This window comes from Podarcis raffonei, chromosome 5 (genome assembly GCF_027172205.1).
Source record: "Podarcis raffonei isolate rPodRaf1 chromosome 5, rPodRaf1.pri, whole genome shotgun sequence".
Taxonomy (NCBI): Eukaryota; Metazoa; Chordata; class Lepidosauria; order Squamata; family Lacertidae; genus Podarcis; species Podarcis raffonei.
Window position 1 is genome coordinate 19,286,293 of NC_070606.1, and position 18,525 is coordinate 19,304,817.

At 42.1% G+C, this 18,525-nt stretch overlaps 1 protein-coding gene across 19 annotated transcripts in view; it reads right to left on the reverse strand.

The window, feature by feature from the left end:
* Positions 1-18,525, reverse strand: part of KCNMA1 (potassium calcium-activated channel subfamily M alpha 1) — a 536,674-nt gene that overhangs the window by 227,899 nt on the left and 290,250 nt on the right. For all 19 annotated transcript variants that reach the window (XM_053388116.1, XM_053388113.1, XM_053388117.1 and 16 more), the window contains exon 4: positions 3,710-3,803. In XM_053388116.1, the coding sequence (XP_053244091.1) occupies positions 3,710-3,803 (94 nt within the window). The remainder of the gene's footprint in view (positions 1-3,709; positions 3,804-18,525) is intronic.

The window sequence follows — 18,525 nt, forward strand, 5'->3', positions numbered from 1 at the left end:
ATGACTGAGCAGGCCCTGTCCCTTGTCACCACCAGCCTAACAACTTTTCCTGGAGGGCTAGTGATGCTTGAGATCACTTCAACCTTGTGTACATGGTCCTACAAGCAAATCTACTTCAGCATTTAAAAAAACAAGGCAAAGGGACCACTGAAAACCTTCTCTATGGACAGTCTGCAAGTGTTGGAGTTTGTAGGAGCTGGTATGAGGGGAGAAAAGACTGAGAAGCTTCTAGAGCATTATTTGTGCCACAGAGTTAAAGCAGTTAAATAATAATTCCCTCTAAGGGAGCAGTGGTTAACGTGAAGAAGGAGAATATTAAAGATCTCTTGATATTCCCAGGACAAACTCCACTCCTCAAACTACAATTCCCAATACAGTATATATTCTTTCTGGGAGTTTTTCAGGTGGGAGAGGGGGAAAGGCCACAGCAGCTGAAAAGGGTGGTCCATACATTGGTAACCTCACCATTAGACTAATATAATGTGCAGAAACTGCAAATGAGCATAAAATTAAGTTCACCCAGCTTTACACATCTTGCATCACAAGCGTCGAAAGGTCTGCGCTGGAGGCCTAATAGCTACTGAGTCAAGATGAAGGCTTTGCAACTGACGTTTAAAGCCCTAAGCAATCTAGGAGAAGGAAATCTAGCAGTCCGCCTTCCCCTACACAGACCAAACCAATCTTTCCACCTTTGTTGGTGGTTCTCTGGTTTGGTGACAATGTGGCAGTGGACTTTCCCAGTGATAAGTCCATCCTCTGGAATGTTCTTTCTCAGATGTGAGGCAGAGACATTAGCAACCTTTCAACACCTCCTAAAATGTTTACCCAAGCTTTCCTGGATGCCTGACTCCTGATTTCTTTTGTTCTCCACACTGATTTATTTGGGATATAATCATTTTATCTCATTTTTAATCTATTTTTCTCCAGGAAATTTTATTGAATGTTGTTGAGTTTCTGTTTTCATACTGTAAACCACTGAATTCATTATTATTATTATTATTATTATTATTATTATTATTATTATTAAGCAGGGTAAAAAGATTATAAAACAAACAAACAGATATACAGGATTGTAGTAAATCAGGGTTGCCTCAGGCATCCAGCAGCACCAAGGTAAAGGAAGAACCAGAAGGCAGAACTGCCACAGACTAGTCTGACTGGGGTTTAGGGAAACACAAAAGCTATACTGAGGTAGCAGGATCTGCTTCTGGGGCCCCATGCAACTGTAAGATCTGTTGTCTGTGGCAAGGGGCTCACCCTCACCCTGACTATTGGGTGGACTGGTCCTGTCTGGTGCCTTTAGACCCCCAGCCCTCTATCCTTGGGTTGAAAGTGAAAACTGGTTTGGATTTTTGGTCAAATGCAAACAAACAAAAAATCACCCTTTGGGGGTACTACTTAAATCGCCTTCTCACATTTTACTCCAGTTCAAATTCAGTGTTCAAATGAACATGGAAGCCTTTACGCTCCATTGGCTTGCAATTTTTAAATGTTTAAAAGCTAACAAAATAAAATGGTTAAAATTGCACTCTTCACATGAATAAGACTTGAGCTGAGCACCAACTCTTTACTGCTCAGGACCACAGAACCTCAGAGACCTCAGAGCCTACCCGGATCCTGTGATCGTCAGCTGAGGCCCTTCTTCGTGTGCCTCCTCCATGAGAGGTCTGGAGGGTGGCAAGATGAAAATGGGCTTCTTCTGCAATGGCTCTCCACTTGTGGAATGTTCTGCCCAGGGAGGCTCACTTCACACCTTCATTATACACCTTTAAGCGCCAGGGACCAGGCCTTTGGCTGACTAACATCCTATAACCTTTTAAATGTGTTTGTGGGAGGGGTAGGGGGTTATTGGTTTGCTTTGTTTTTGTTCTTATTTTTATTATGTATTTTTTTGTCTTGTTTGTGTGTGTGTGTGTGAATCGCCCTGAAATCTACAGATGCAAGGTGGCATACAGATTTTAATGACAATGATAATAACAATATGCTTTGGCAAACAACTGTTACACCAAAATATTGGATTACTCCATTGCTTTCTAGGGGGAACCCAAAGGAATGGGTGGGTGGGTGGGTGGGTGGGGAGAATGTATCAAGAAACCAGGCAGCTCCTTATCCAGACAATGGGATTAATTTGTCTACTCTGTAGCAGGTGCCACCAACCCATAAAGGCTTTCAATGGTTCCCCTGGGAAGGTGCCCTGGACTCTGAGCTTTCATGGAGGGTGGGGGGTGGGAGTTTCCAGCCCACCTAGGAAGAAAGTTATGGGACAAAATGTGCAGGTACCTTCTAGATGTGAAGTGAGAGCAAGTATAGTGTGTTCACCTGGTATATTTTTTCCTAGTACTGAAGAATGCTCCCTGTTGCTATTAGCTGATGCTGGAAAGCACTGGCGGAGGAAGAAGAGTGCAGGGGGAGCACACCGCCCCCGGCAGCGTGATCCCCAGGGTGAGATTGTGGCTGCCCCCCTGCAGGCAGCGCGCCCCGCTTCAGGACACACGCCCCGCCCCTGGAACGTGTTCCAGCCCCGCCCCCCTGCTGGAAGCTCCGCCACTGCTGGAAAGTGGAGACACAAAGGCTTGTTTCACTTTATTGCAGGCTTAGGGCCTCCCAGGAAACCCAATGAGCTCTTGGGAATGTTAGTGCAGTGAGCCCCTCCATCCCATGCTGTGGTTGTAGATATGTGTAAACAAAACCATACTTCCCACTGTATCACCACTGTATTCATCAACATTCATTCCAAGAAAACCAAACTTTGGAACCTCAGGAGCATCTCGCTGCTCTGAGATTGTGGTGCGTGCAGCAAGCACCTTTGGGAAGTTTTAATGTTCAATGTTTTATTTTGCTTTTATATGTGTTGGAAGCCGCCCAGAGTGGCTGGGGCAATGCAGCCAGATGGGCAGTGTATAAATTATCATTCTTATAAGCAACTGATGGTGGATGGAGTAAGATCTGCCACAAACACAGTGTGTGTGTGTGTGTGTGTGAGAGAGAGAGAGAGAGAGAGAGAGAGAGAGAGAGAGCGCACACTGCTGTTGCACAGTAAATCCATAAACCTCTTTATCATGGAGCAAAGGTTTATTGAAGCAATTCCTGTTCTCAACACGGCTAGAGAAAAGTCTTCCCATTCAAGGGCAATAGCCTATTTTATTTTATTTTATTTTATTTTATTTTATTTTTTAAAACCTTTATGGATGTGGTACGGTGGTACCTTGGTTTTCGAACATAATGCATTTGGAAGACCGTTCGACTTCCGAAACGTTCGAAAACCGAAGCATTTACTTCCAGAAGCATTTACTTACGGAAAACTCAATATGGAAGCCGTGTGGCACATTCAAACGAAAAGCTTTTGAAAACCGAAGCATTTACTTATGGGTTTTCGCGTTCGGAAACCAAAATGTTCGACTTCCGAGACGTTCAAAAACCGAGGTACCACTGTATTTTAATTTGACAAACTTGGCTTCCCAAATATAAACAAAAAATAAAAAACAAACCCACCTACCACACATGAAAACCAATTTACTCAAAAGGTACTGGCAACTATGATGGCCTTCGTACACTTTTGCGCATCCATAGCAGTATGTTGCTGCTTGACACTTTTAGGCCACTGGCTCTCCCCCCCCCCCCCGGTTATCCCCACAAGTGCCTCTGGGGGAAAAACACTGTGGCACCTCACCCTCCCCTCAAACCAAGCAATATGGAGATTTGCACTTACCCGCAAGCCGAAGTAGAGCAGGAAGAACACGTTGAAAGCCATGTCTATCTGTAACGTGAAATCTTTGTAGAAATTCTGGCAAGATTCTATTGGGCTATTTGAGAAAAGAAAAAAAGACCAGAGTAAACTAGAGGGAATGAAGTTTGCATATCAGAAGTATTGCAAAAGTAACGTCAGCTGGCCACTGTTATCATTTCGATTAGAGAATGGACAGGATTCAGTCATTATACGCTGCTTCTGGCTCTTCCATTATTTCTAAAGCAAGCAGGCATTGAAAGAAATTATAATATTTGGAACATTATTTTTGTATTGTCAGCCATTCTTACTGTTCACCTGTTAGTTGCAACAGGTGAGCAGAAACATGCAGGCACTTTTAAGGAATGACAAGCAGGAAAATCTCTTAGGATTCCTCAATCCCACATTAACCCTTAAAGAACTGGCTTCTTTCTACCAGGTACGTAAAGCTATAACAGTTCAATCGTCAAATTTGGGTTGCCAACTTTTTAGCAGGTCTTGTTCCTCTGCCTGTTACAGCAGGTGGCTCTACAGGCAACAGTAGGTGCCTATGCATGCGAAAAGCTTCATCTGCTAATTCCTGCAGATTCAGCTGCTGTTAAAGGTACAAGAGCATGCCATTCCCCCCCCCCATTAGTTGGCAACCCAAAATCTAGCAAACTTGATTTCATTATAAAATGTTTTGTGTATTTTGGATGAAACAGCATCTTGTAAATCAGTAACACCAACAATTTCAGAAAGTTTTCTAAAAAGAGCCCCCACCAAATTAATGTCATCTTATATTACACACTCCCCTTTCTGGTTAATGTAATATAAGAAGAGTTGCTTATGGATATTAGCAACTTGGGGGAGATACTTGTTTGCTTCTTTACAAATACAGTACCATGAATCTAGTAGAAAGAAGAGCATAGCCCGCTGTTAGAATGAATGCAGAACAACATAAATTAAAGGAGTAGAAGCAGGACTCTAAGGGTTAATTTTCACATGCAGATTTCAGATTCCCCTCTCTTTCCCAGGCAGCCTTGCAAAATCTAGTTTTGCTTTTTTTAAAAGGGGCACATCCAACTCTCTAGCATACTCTATACAAACTGGTACTGTGGCATGCTTCAATAAAACAGATTGCAGCAAATTGAAAAATATGCATGTGTGTGTGTGTGTGTGTGTGTGTTGTGATTTATTTGTGATGGTCCTATGAGATGGTTGGAAAGACTGCAGATCACAGTCCCCGGGTTAAGTAGCATGTCCCAAGATTTGTGACAAGTTACCATTCAGTCAGCATAACCATACAGAGGTCAGGAATGATGCTTAGAAGTTACTTAATTCTGGGAAGGAGATGTAAAAAATACACACTTGAGGTAACGGGAAGGAAAATGACAATTACGGAGAAATTCCATGACTCTTCTTTTTACAAATAAATCACTACATATATCATACCAGTTAGTATAGCGCTACATCTGAAGGTGCAAGGCTAAATTGCTAAACAAGCAAGGTTCTGTGCATTCTGAATGTTGCTGACCTAACTGAAGGCAGGGAAGGAAATTAGCTGGATTTTGAGGGTATTACACATGCAGCCAGGTTCCCATTTACTTGCAAACATCGCAGCTCAAACAAGTCCGATAACAGCATGCCCCCACTTTATCCTCAGGCACGATTATAGTTGCCAACATTTCCCTGAAGGGCAGTGACGCACAGTTCTAAGAAGACTCGGTAGCAACCAACGCCATATTCACAGTGTTTTGAAATACTACTTGCAAATGTTGCATCAAAATGATTAAACACGCAAGTCTTATAGAAAGAGTGTCAATTGCAATAAATAAAGGACAAAACGGTATATTTGTGGTATTGTTGTTGGTATCTCACATTGTCTTGGTAGCAAAGCAACCGAAAATAAATCTTGCTTTAATACGTTAGAGAAAAGTGAGGAAACCAGAACAGGGAAAAACTTCTGCTTTCAGTCCTGTTCCCCCCCCCACACACACACTTTTCCCGGAGTATGCAGAATGAGAGTCAGGCATCTCGCCCACTTCCAGATCCTCAAAGTATCTGAAAACCATGGACCTGGCAAGGGATGAAATGTGCAAGCTCCCACATTGTCATTGCAACCGAAACGGGAAAAGCAGAAGTGTGAGACATTGATGCATCTGCGTTGTAAGCTTCTTCTGAAGTCCACAAAGCAACCCTTCCAACAGAAGCTTCTCCAATGCAAAAACTAGTAAGGAGATGAGTTCTAGCTAGCCTCCTTTCAGATATGTGTGGGGAATTGTCAATGAAGATGATTCAGACATGTTTCCCCCTCCCCTCACCTGCAGTCTAAAGTGCCCCAGTACTGTAGTCCAATATTGTGCAGTCTAAAATGGTGCACTACTAGTAGTCCAAGATTGTCAGAGACACTGGGTAGGGGCTTATTTTCAAATACTGATTACATTCCAGACAATCATCATCACAGAAATCTGCAGTCAACCGAAGGTAAACAGACAACACATGAAAAAGCACAGTTGTATGGAACCCTTCTGCAAAGGATTAGTTGCAGTGGAAGTAACTATTGTCAAGTTCCCAGACTACGGGCTGAATCCAGACTGTTAGGGTCCACTGAATTCAATGGGGTTTAGGCATAACTACCAGTCTGGATCCAGCCCTGTGTTTATGAAGCGATGGTAGAAATTATCACATGGCAAGAGTGGATAGTGAAATGGCTGCCATGAGCCATCACTCTCTCTTTTCCCTTCAGGAAATTACTTGGCAATGAGGGTGGAGTAATGAGCCTTCCATACATTTCCTCTTAAAAAACCCAAAAAACTAATTGTACATATTCACCATGACAAGCGCTGAGTTGCAGCAAACCCCTGATGTGGGATTGCTGTTACACAAAGCTAAGCTGTGACGCCACAAATACAATCGTCACATACCAAACACCTCTTAAACACAAGCTTAGCCTTTAAGATCCTGACAGTAGGTTGCTTCACCTCAGTACAGATATTGTAGACTTGGAAAAGGTCGAGGGGATGTAGTGGCTCCCTCCATGAGAAAAGGTTTCAGCACCTGTAACTTCTTAAGTTTACAGAAAAGGCAGGTATGGCGTGACATGCTAGAAGTTTATAAAACTATGCATCCCTCTTCCATAGCACTAGAACTTGTGCACATCCAATAAAGATGAATGCTGGGAGATTTAGGGCAGTTAAAAGAAAATACTTATTTGCACAGTGCATAGTCGAAAACTATGGAGCTCGCTCGCCCAGGAGGCAGTGGAGGCAACCAACTTGGATGGCTTTGAAAGATTGGGCAAATTGATGTTCTATCAATGGCTACTAGCCATAATGGCTATGCTCTACCTCTACAGTTGGGGGAAGCAATGCTTCTGAATAGCAGTTGCTGGAAACCACAGGAGGGCAGTGCGCTCTTGTGCTCTCGTTCTGCTCCCTGGTTTCTCACAGGCAGCTGAGGACAGAATGCTGACTGAATAGCAGAATTAAAAAATATGTATTTTTGTTTTGTTTTGTTCCACTTTAGGCCAATTCAGCTACATCAATCGATCACTTTTCCTTCTATCCCACCCTGCCCAACTCATAACATGAATAACCCATAATAAGTTGTTTATTTATGCATCAACAGGGCTATTAAATGAACCACAGTATCCCAGACAAGATGCACAAAACAGAAGGCCCTATACAGCGGTTTTCTGTAGTTTCTTCCTGCCGTCCTACAAACTTGCTGGGAAGTAATTAGCAGTGCGCTGGAGAAGTCTTGAAAACCTCTACAGCATTCCAATTAACAATTAGAAAGAGTGCTGACTGGGCGGGTTGTCATTAAAACTTAAATGAAACATGAAAATTGGGGCGACTGCAGAAGGTGGCATTGATAAACAGCAAATGCGAAAGAAGGAGAAGCTTCTATCACTGATATATCACCAGCACATTAATATATAATCAAGGGAAAGATTAACTGCAAATGGGAGCCCAAATGGTTTTGTCCGCATAGATGCCTGAAATTCAAAGACATATACATATATGCCCAGTTAACACCATGGTATGAGATGCCACACAGGCCTAGCCAGATCCGACCCAAGTCACTGGGTTGTAGACAACTTAAATATATATATATATTTAGAGTAAGCCCATTGAAATGTATGAACACAACTAAACTTGGTCTACTAATTTCAGTGCATCAACCTTGAGTAAAAGTTCCTCAAGGTCTATGTTCCACTAGGAAGCTTTGCTATGCAAGCACCATGTGAAATAATAATGTTGTTGAACAATTTCTGTTCATTTCGCTGCTGCATAGCGGGAGCTTGCCAGTCGATTGTTTCTATCTGAACTGTCTTAAAGCCAGTTGGCTCAGCAGTTAATGTTAATTGCTACAAACAGGCAAAGAACATACATGTTTTATCTATTTTACTTCTACATGGGCTTCAAAACCATATATTTTAACTGGAGGGCAGGTGTGGAGCAGGTGTTGGGAGAGCAGCTGTTCAGGCTAGGTGTTTTTTTAACTGATAAGAAATGCTTAGAAGACCATATTGACTGAATATGGATACTCTGAAGTTTTAACATGGTTATTACATAAGCACAAACCGGCAGTACCTTAGATAAAGCATCCAGAACTCCTTTGCCATATTTCATCCAGAAATCTATGCTGGGACACAGCCCTAGACTACAGCCCTTTTTTGGTGGTGGTGGGGAATAGTGCCGTGAAATCACACAAGATCATAGTAATCAAAATGACTGCCATTCTCTCTCTCTCTAACCCCCCCCCCCAAACGTTGGATGTCCCAGTTTTCCCAGGACACTTGTGAGGTATGTGCTTTGACCTTGAAGAAGAGTTAGCTAAGGTATTAGCTCTTCTGAATAGAATCCTGAAGGGACCTGCAACTAATTAGAAACACCAAATTTTCCCCTTGGTAGCCACTCTTGAGAACAAAGCATAACAGAAGCAGTTTGGCTGCCTGCAGCTGCGCCCATGCCCTTATAAGCAGCAATATCTGTGAAGAGCAACAAATCGAAGCACAGTAAAACAGGGTATGCCTGTATTATGGAGGTATGCTTTGTATTATTTTATTAATACTATCACTTAACATATGTTTGTCATGGTCTTTGGCTACAATAAATTTATGAGTAGCAGCAGCAGAAACAGCAGTAGCAGCAGCAGTATAACAAGCAGTATACAACAATAATGATAGCATAAATATATAATAAACCTCCAACATGCTTTTCCTTTTCATCACCATTATATTCCTAAACATTTCCTCCTCTCAGCTCCACATTAAAGAATCCAAAATCCAGTGGTGTCCAAAATGTGCTACTTCTCCTTGCCTCATAACTGAGCCACCACTGGGTTCCAACAAGTCTTGGTCCCAAATTATCCTCAATTCCTTGCTTCTGTTCTAATTCTATCGTGCAAGAGAGAGACACATTGGGGAACTGGATGTGTTACTTTGCAAGTCAGTGATGAATCTATGGATGTCTCCAAATCTGAGACACCCATCTAGCTGCCCAGTGAAAAGCAATGGCCAGTATAAACCTTGGCTATGGCTTGACCATAAGCCTAGATTTAGACAACATGTTATGCCAAAGCATTTGTCAGTGGGGCTGTGGGAATAACAAACAAAACACATGGAAGAGCAAAGTAATTGACTGCAAGTTTATCTCTTGGAGCCCATTCATTTGCATGGTATGAGTAATACAGTGTTCTGCTATTACTACTATGGTTTCTGCTACTTGTTTACCCAAAGCCATGCACTTAAGCCAACTGATGCTTTTTGGCTTTTACACTGTTTTAGTTGTATCCTGGTTTTAATGTACATTTGTAAGTTGCTTTCAGGTGGTTTTTTTTTTGTATTAAAAAAAGTTACTAAGAAGTTCAAATAACAGCAATAACACTAATAATAGTAATAATAATAATAATAACAGAACACAGATAGCAGTCAATTGCCCCAACCCAGTATTTCAGGACACATGTCTGTAATGTAGGGAGTGGGAAGTGATTGATATTTCTTCCTTTTACCTCTATAAAGTACATGGATGTATCTGTCTACAGAATTAAGAGGTGTGTGTGTGTGTAAGAGAGAGAGAGAGAGAGGTGTAAGGCTGGGACTATTTTGAACAAATGTGGCTACAGCAGGATGAGTCCACTAGTTGCCTGTTGATCACAATGATCCTTATTAATTATAAATGCTGCCATTTTCCTTCCTCCTCCATCACTGAAGGGCCATGACAAAACCTATCACAATACTGTTTAGTTCAAAGATGAACAATCCATGAGCCCTACCCAACAGACACACCACAATGAAATGTCTGGCTTTGAGTAGCAACTACAGTGGTACCTCAGGTTAAGAACAGCCCTGTTTATGAACTATTCAGTTTACAAACTCCGCAAAACCAGAAGTAGTGTCCTGGTTTGTGAACTTTACCTTGGTCTAAGAATGGAATCTGAACGGTGGAAGGACACTGACGGCGGGAGGCCTCATTAGGGAAAGAGCACCTCAATTTAAGAACAGTTTCAGTTTAAGGACAGGCTTCCAGAACGGATTAAGTTCGTAAACCGAGGTGCCACTGTACGCTCCCTTTGCCATAGAAAGTCATTTCAGTTTCCATGCGGCATGGGAAGCTCACCTGGGCACACAGAACTAGTCGCATGATCCTTTGGACCTCAGCCTGAATCAACAGTTGGCAATACTGCAGGGTGTGCAACTTCTGACAAATCTCTAAAAATTGTAGAATGAACGGGTGCAATCCACTTGGTGCCCTTGCATGCCCAAAAGGGCTTTTGATCTGCCTGTGTGGTGTAGTGGTTAAGAGCAGTGGACTCGTAATCTGGTGAACCAGGTTCGATTCCCCGCTCCTCCACATGCAACTGCTGGGTGACCTTGGGCTAGTCACACTTCTCTCTGAAGTCTCTCAGTCTCACTCACCTCACAGAGTGTTTGTTGTGGGGGAGGAAGTGCAAAGGAGATTGTTAGCAGCTTTGAGACTCCTTAGGGTAGTGATAAAGTGGGATATCAAATCCAAACTCTTCTTCTTCACAAATGGATGAGGACATTTATGCAGATTCCCTCCTTCCCACACCACCTTCCACTTTGTCCCCCCCCCCCCAGGAGCAGATTGACAAAAATATGTCTACTCTTCTCTTCTGATCTGCTTGATCAAAAGTCCTCCCATGAGCACAGCACCATCAATTGAAATCTACCCAATGTCCCAGAAGCTAGGTGATTGATTAGATATATAGAACACAAAGAGAGAGTGATTCATGTAGGTTGCACAAGATATATCTAATTCTGTAGAGAAGATAAGTGACTAATGAGTCTGAACAATAAGGCTTGGTGACCTCTTATAGATTGAGTGCCAAAGGCTATGCCTGCCAAACTTGATTAATAATATTTTATATTTTCTTTTCTTGGTAGTCAGTTTATTATCAATACCAGACTAAATTTGGGGCTGACATGAAAAACTCAGCTATAACAAAACAAATATTGATTATAGACTTCTGTCTCATCTGCTGATTCAGAACAGTATATTGTTCTTGGGAGCAGAACAGTGATTTACTGTTTTCACCATGCAAGTGTGTGACGATATATCAGCCTTCCACGGAAATGTAATTTTGTCATCTGCTACTGCATTTTGCACTAAGGTCTTCAGTGGTGCAACAGTAAGACCAAAAAGATGCACTTGCCAAATCTCTTACTCTTTGGGCTTGAATTTAGTGGAAATCCTGAACTTTAACACTATGAAGTCTAAATGTATGGTGCTGCGGATGCACTTGCTCAGGCTCAACTCTTGTAACCCTCTACTCTCTTTCTGCTGTCAGAACATATAGGATGAGTTACTAGTCATTTAACCTGGAGCTCATCAGCAAGATCTGCCCATCCCTGTTGGCTGTTAAAATGCAGAAAGGGGTGCGAGGGGGCAGAACTTGTGGCAAATAGATCCTTCAAGGTGTGCCTCAGGCAAAGCTACTTGCTAACCACAGAGGCTCACTGTAGTGATCCCATTGACTAAAACAGGGATCTGACACATCTTTCCAGTCTTCTACTTTCAAAACGGAATGTTTCCCAGTTTGAGGTCCAGCAAGGAATCCCTGTTTGTTCTGAAAGCATGGCCTACAATGCACTCAAAATGCTCCATTATCTGCCTATTGCAGAACATTGGCAGTGGTGATAATCTATCTCTTGGCAATGTGCTATCACTGTTCTTTTCACTGGAGAGCCCTTGGTAAGTTTTCAAGGAATTCCAGGCTTCCATGGAAAGCCATGTGAAAAACAGTGCCTTTAAAATAGTAGCCACATAACACTAGTAATCTTCCCCTGCCCGAAGGAATCATATGGAGGGGGCAAGGTTTCATCATTCCACACATTATCCAAAGGAAAGCTATGAGACTCAGGTGAAAACATTTCATAGGGCAGCCTTCCCCAACATGACACCCTTTAGCTGTTTTAGGCTGCAGCTCCCATCGAGACACCAAGGCTAATGGTTGGGGTGATGAGAGCTGGTCCAACAACATCTGTTGGGCCACAGGCTAGTTGGTCCTGTCCTAAATGAGGACTGAGAAAGCACCATCTCTCCTGCTGTCTAATAAAAGCAAGAGAAAACATTTTAAAGCAAAGAAATGGCCTTTATACTTTACTAACTCCATCCTGCATAAAACCACTTCCTTCCCGTTCAGTGAAATGGGACTATACCCATTACCTGTGTAAGAACAGGACAATGCCTTTGCTATGTTGGCATCCACACTCTGAAATGCACATCGATTCCATCATTGTTGTCCTTCAACCATAAGGTCAGAATCAGACTTTCAGCTGGCTGGCTATTAGATGATGCTGTTCTATTTATATTTTACTTGAATTTCTACAGACTGCATTTCTTGTTTATTTTTTTGTATTTGCTTTATTGGTGTGTGTGTGTGTGTGTGAGAGAGAGAGAGAGAGAGAGAGAGAGAGAGAGAGAGAGATGGCTTTTAGATGGTTTTAGGGCAGATTATAGACTGCCTTTGTGACAGAGAATGAGGTGTATAAATGTTTAAATAAACAAACAAATATTTCCACTAACCTCTGTAAAAGACAAATGACTAAGATGTTTTTCTTTGCACCTTTGCAATCTTTTTCATCTACATAATTTTCATTTTCATGCTCAAGATAGCAATAAAATACTGGCATCATTCAAAGCTCTTTTCGCAAGTTTAAAACATGCACTTTTCTCCCTCCCATTTGTCATGGGTTTGTACAGAATAGCAATCAATCTTGAAATGAAAACAGGCAGATTATTACATTGCAAGAGAGAATGCAGACAAAAGCTGTGTGACCAATCTCTAGTACCAAATGGAGGCTTACAATGATCTGAAAGTAGCCAGTGACAGCAGTCAATCAAGAACCATTTTGCTAAAGTGCTGCTAAATTTTTCATTTCCTCCTGATTTTTAGAATGCATTTTCACTAAGGCTTTTCAAAAAGAAAATTAATGTAGTGCTCTTTAGGATGGTTGAGAGATGAAGACTGCAGTCTTAAACATAGTGACTAGACAGTAAGCCTCATTGAACACAATAGGACATACTTGTAAGTAAACACATACCAGATTGTGTGGTGAATCCTTCATTTCAAATCTCACACACTGTTTTGCTGATTGAGGTTGCAGTCTTAAGTATACTTACCTGGAAACATTCCATTCAAAGGAGTAAGACTCCCCCCTCCTTTTTTTTTAGTAAGGACTGGACTCTGTGTTTTTGCTCAAGTTCTTGTAACAAGCAAACTATGACAACTTTTCAAGCATATTCAAACTCTCAGCAGCTATAGCTGGCAAGGTCAGTGGCCAGAGATGATTTAAGAACTGGGTCCAGTTGCTAATTTTTTTTACAGGCTTTCCTCCAATGCCTTTAACAGCAGCCTGACAGGCAGAATTGTTGCAGGTGAAGCTTTCCTTGGCACTGAGATGTGAGTGATGGGAAATTCTTACTGCTGCATTCTGTACATCAGGCTTGTACAAGAGCAAGGCCAGTAAACCAATGGCAAAGCCATCTTTTTTCAGGGACTCAACATGTTTCTGATGGAACCTGATCCTATATCAGGTTCAGGACCTATATAGGTCCTATATATCAGGACCTATATTGCTTCTCATTCCAAAGACCACAATACTGTCTCTTTCCCTATTTTATCCCTTTCGTATCATTGTACCTCCAAACAGCATACTTTGCCTCCTCCCAGTTCCAGCAGCTGAATGCATGGTGCCTATAACAGGTCCGGCAACTGGCAGAAATATTTGACCTTTATCATGTTACATATGTTTACTTATTATAGTGCCAGCAATGAACACAGTGCTTTTTACAGAGGAACAAAAGAAAAAGACAGAACTCCATCCCAAAGATGTGTATTTATTCCCTTTAAGCCATCTCACTTTCAGTGCAACAGAGATGTTTAGGAAGGGGCTCTAACTAAGCAAATGAAATTTGGATTAATATAAAGACATGAAGTACAGAAGAGATAGGGCTAGTGTGAGTCAAGATTTCTATGCTTCCTCTTCCACCTGCCCCCCCTGCGAAATCTCAAATAGTTCCTTATGTCATTCACTATCTAGCCAACAGTAATGGGAAGTCATCAAGTGAGAGCGGGGCCAACGAGGGGTCTAACTTGAAAGACAGACTGCCTCATTAGTCCCATCAAAATATGAAACATCATAGCCATAATTTAAACTCAAGTTATCACAGATCCATGGTCTCAAATTGGGTTCATGCACTTAATGCTTAGATCGCATTCAGTGTACTGGCTGTTAGAATAAGCATGTTGGCATGCACCAAGCACTATGCGGACAAAGTTTACATTGGTCTTAGAAGACCCCCAACATATGAGGTTGCATCATGCAGTGAAACCAACAGCTTGGTTTTGGCTGCCATGCGGGGGGAGGGGGAACCTACATCAATGAGTCTGCAGAGCGGCTCCTAGGTAAGAGTTGATATGAAAGAGGTGGGTTATTTCAGCAATGAAGACATAGGCTGTAAAGTTTATACTGATGTAAAAATACACTGTACATAGCACAAAAGCAGACCTTGTTGTTGTTTTTTACGGCATTTTGAAAATCCAGGAAAAAACCACAAGGCATTGATTAGGTATCAGCACACACCCATTCTTAAAACGTCCACCTTACGAAGCAATTGAAAAACAGCTCCAATTGTTAAAACAAATAAATTTCAAGGTGGCTTCCCAGCACAGGGCCTGCCAAATCTGAAAGCATTTTACTTTCCGCAGGTATCAATGTGCAATGTATTGAACCAACTGGAAGGTAAGCTAGAGGGTGCTCAAGCTTTCCTTGCTCCTTAGCAGATGAATGACCTTTCTGCAGCTTGAAAAGAATCAGCACTAACTCCAAGAAGCCACAGATAATGTTATTTGCTTGACCACCTCATCAGTATATCTCCAGAATCCCACAGCTTAGTGCAGAAGCGCATTATCCAATATCATACACTGCAGCTTTTACAAGGTTGTGCCATTTCACACTGATGGTTGGAGGAGTGGTTATTTCATGTTTGAATGCCCAACCCAATTTTTAAAAGTTTGCATCATGAGTGCTAAAACCTTTCCCTCCATCATATTAGTTTTGAATGAGTTTTATATGGGTGAAATATTCAAACATTCCCCCATCTGAAGTGGGATAGCCTAGCAGCAAAAATATGTGAGGCTATGTCAATGGAGTTGCACTCAATGACTGAAATACTGAATGGTATTTACGAGTAAATAGTACCAGTAATGTTGCGCTCTATGACTGTACTCTATAAAAAGGTGGTCACTCTATGTAAATGTTAGGACCATTCACAAGAGGCAAGTATTTCGGGAGCCCTTTCTCAGAAGAGCTTTAAACGTCAATTAAAATTGGGCACACTGGAAAAGGCAGTCACAAGTCATTTATCCCTGAATGAATAACAGCAGTGTAATCTCGGTACTTCCCAAGTTACTTCAAAGCGCACTCCTTGCACAAAAACAGAATCTATGGGCTCCCCATCCCACCAGCACACACACACACACACACACACACACACACACACACACACACACACACAGTGGAGTTCTCCTGCGTAAGCCCCATTGAAATAGCATTAAATATAGTGAGAACTATCCCAGTGCGATCTCATCTAGAACCCAGTGCCCATACCAGAAACCACTTCACGTGGTGATCTGTTATGATACGAAAGCTCTCCTATGTGGAAAACATGACACGTAGAAAACATCACATGGGAAAGTTTGGTAGATCATTATGCCCCCAGCAAGACGTTCAAGGGAAGAAACATTTTGCTTATAAATCTTTGAAATGTCTATAGCTTCAACAAGGAAATCTGTGCCTAATTTCACTTCCCCAATGCTTAGCAGGCTGACTGCTGGCTCTGGGTTGGTATAAATGCTAGCAAGTCTTCATTGGTTAACAAGGGCAACATCACTTGCTTGCCGCATTCCAGGCACTGGTTCTCCAACTGCAGGGAACCCGGTTGCTAAACATGCACTTCACACTTGGTTCCTGGCATAGCAAGTCATGGCCCTGGTGCCACCCAGGCTAGGCCATGAAAACAATCCCTTTAGTGGAAGGTTCCCAGTACTAAACAGGTTGCTGGAAGCCACATGCCTAAACACGTGTCTTCAATATTTCACAGGCTTCATTTTCACAGTTGCACTTCTGAATTAGAATTTCCCTCTGCCCCACATAGACCTGAATTCTGAGCTTATTTTATTTAGCACTTGGTTTTTTCACAACTGCTTTGAAAATGCAGAAATCCCTTGAGCAGATTTTCTCTCTCCCTCTCTCTCTCTCTCTCGCAAGGGCAAGAGAACAACAGCAACCCATCCTTACAGGAATCCTTAAACTTATATTGAGGCAGCGGGAACAGAATGTTTTTTTCTTAACTGAAAGAAGAAATCCCACATGAACATCTGTACAATGCATGCCCTTCAGAAGGCACTGTACATTTCTTTAAATCATGTGCCATTCCTGTGCTATCAGAGAGTCAGTCAACAGTGTACAATACATTTCCAAGTGTATTTGTGTGCATGTGCACACATACAAAAGACTGTCTCTGTCTATCCCCACTTTGTCTTATTTACTCTCACTTCCTAGCAGAAACTCACCTTTCCTTCTTTGTTCATAACAGTCTGCCCATATTATATGATCCTTGACAGTGCAGGTCTTTGGACCTGAGCCAAATACTGAGAAGTGCGCAAGGCAGCACAAGTGATACCATGTTCCGAGGGCAGGCTTGCACAACTGATGACCTACTAAGGTCAAAGTAGTGAATTAACTATGTATGGAGGCTCACTGGGGCACAATAAATCTCCTGTTTTAGCTGTCTGCCTAGGACTTCGAGGGGGGAAAACAACAGGTTGTATACCTGACAAACCACAGCACATGGTGTTTGACCTGAGCATATGTGTATCTGTTACAAAGTCTGTAGACCTGGGCTAGAGTCCTAGGCTGTGATGTGGAAAACCAGGTTTTCCTTGGACAAATCACTATCTCTCAACCTTATACCTCATGGGTTCGTTGTGAGACTGAAAAATCCTTGGAGAAAGGCTATGATAGAATTTTAGCAAATTAATTCTGAGGGCTGCAAACCAAGCATGCTGAATACAACACTACATACAGTTCAGTGGTTCCTAAACTCTATACTTCATACGAGATGTGGGAGATATTTGGCCCTCTCATCTTAATAATAACAATAATAAAAAATAATAAATTTTTATTTATATCCCGAAGCCGGGCTCAGGGCGGCTAACAACAATAAAATAATACAACATTCTAAAATCATTTCATTGTAAAATTAATTCAAATCAAATTAATGGCAACCATTGGGCTAGAGTTCTGTGAAGATTGCCAAAGGAGGGAGTCAGGCTGTGCCCTGACGAAAGGCCTGGTGGAACAGCTCTGTCTTGCAGGCCCTGCGGAAAGATGTCAAGTCCTGCAGGGCCCTAGTCTCTTGTGACAGAGCGTTCCACCAGATCGAAGCCACAGCCGAAAAAGCCCTGGCTCTGGTTGAGGCCAGCCTAACCTCTCTGTGGCCTGGGACCTCCAAGATGTTTTTGTTTGAAGATTGTAAGTTCCTCTGTGGGACATACCAAGAGAGGCGATCCCGTAGGTCACTGGACTAAAGCTCCCATCAGCCCTAGCAAGAATGACCAATGGACAGGGACAGTGTGAGTTGTAGCATAGCAACATCTGGATGGCCAAATGTTTCCCAAACCTGCCCCATACAGTTCAGTGGTGTCTGTGGACTGCATTTGCCCAGCAGGAAAATGTTACAAAAACCTATTAAATTTTTAGACAGCCGGTTCAATGGAACCCTGCAGCTTGAAACTCTTTCCCTTGTAGCACAGTTAAATCACAGATGACCTTCAACAAGAACTAGGATATCCATTCAGTATTTAAAAGGATCTCCATGTAACTAAGAAACAACTTTTGAATTTGATCAAGTCCACACACACACATACAAGCACTTTCAAACATGAACAGGTATGTCTACAAGCCCTATGCATGCATACAGTTAGCTTAGTGCTCACTAGTTGATTCAATAAAATTATAAGCTCTGCTGACAAAGCCAGCAGTTCTGGTTGAAGCTGTGCAAGGCAAGGAGCTATGGGGCAAAGTAACTTAGAAGTCATGCTTGTGAACTTCTAAGGTGCGCAAGCCAAATAGTTGAGTGCATTCAGTATATACATAATACGAGCTACACATGTATAATATAAACTATTCATAGGCATTATATATGTAACTACACATTGCTTAGAATATTATTTCACACATCTGGGGTTGGGGGGAAACAAAGAGTCCTAAGATTAGGTACTTTCCA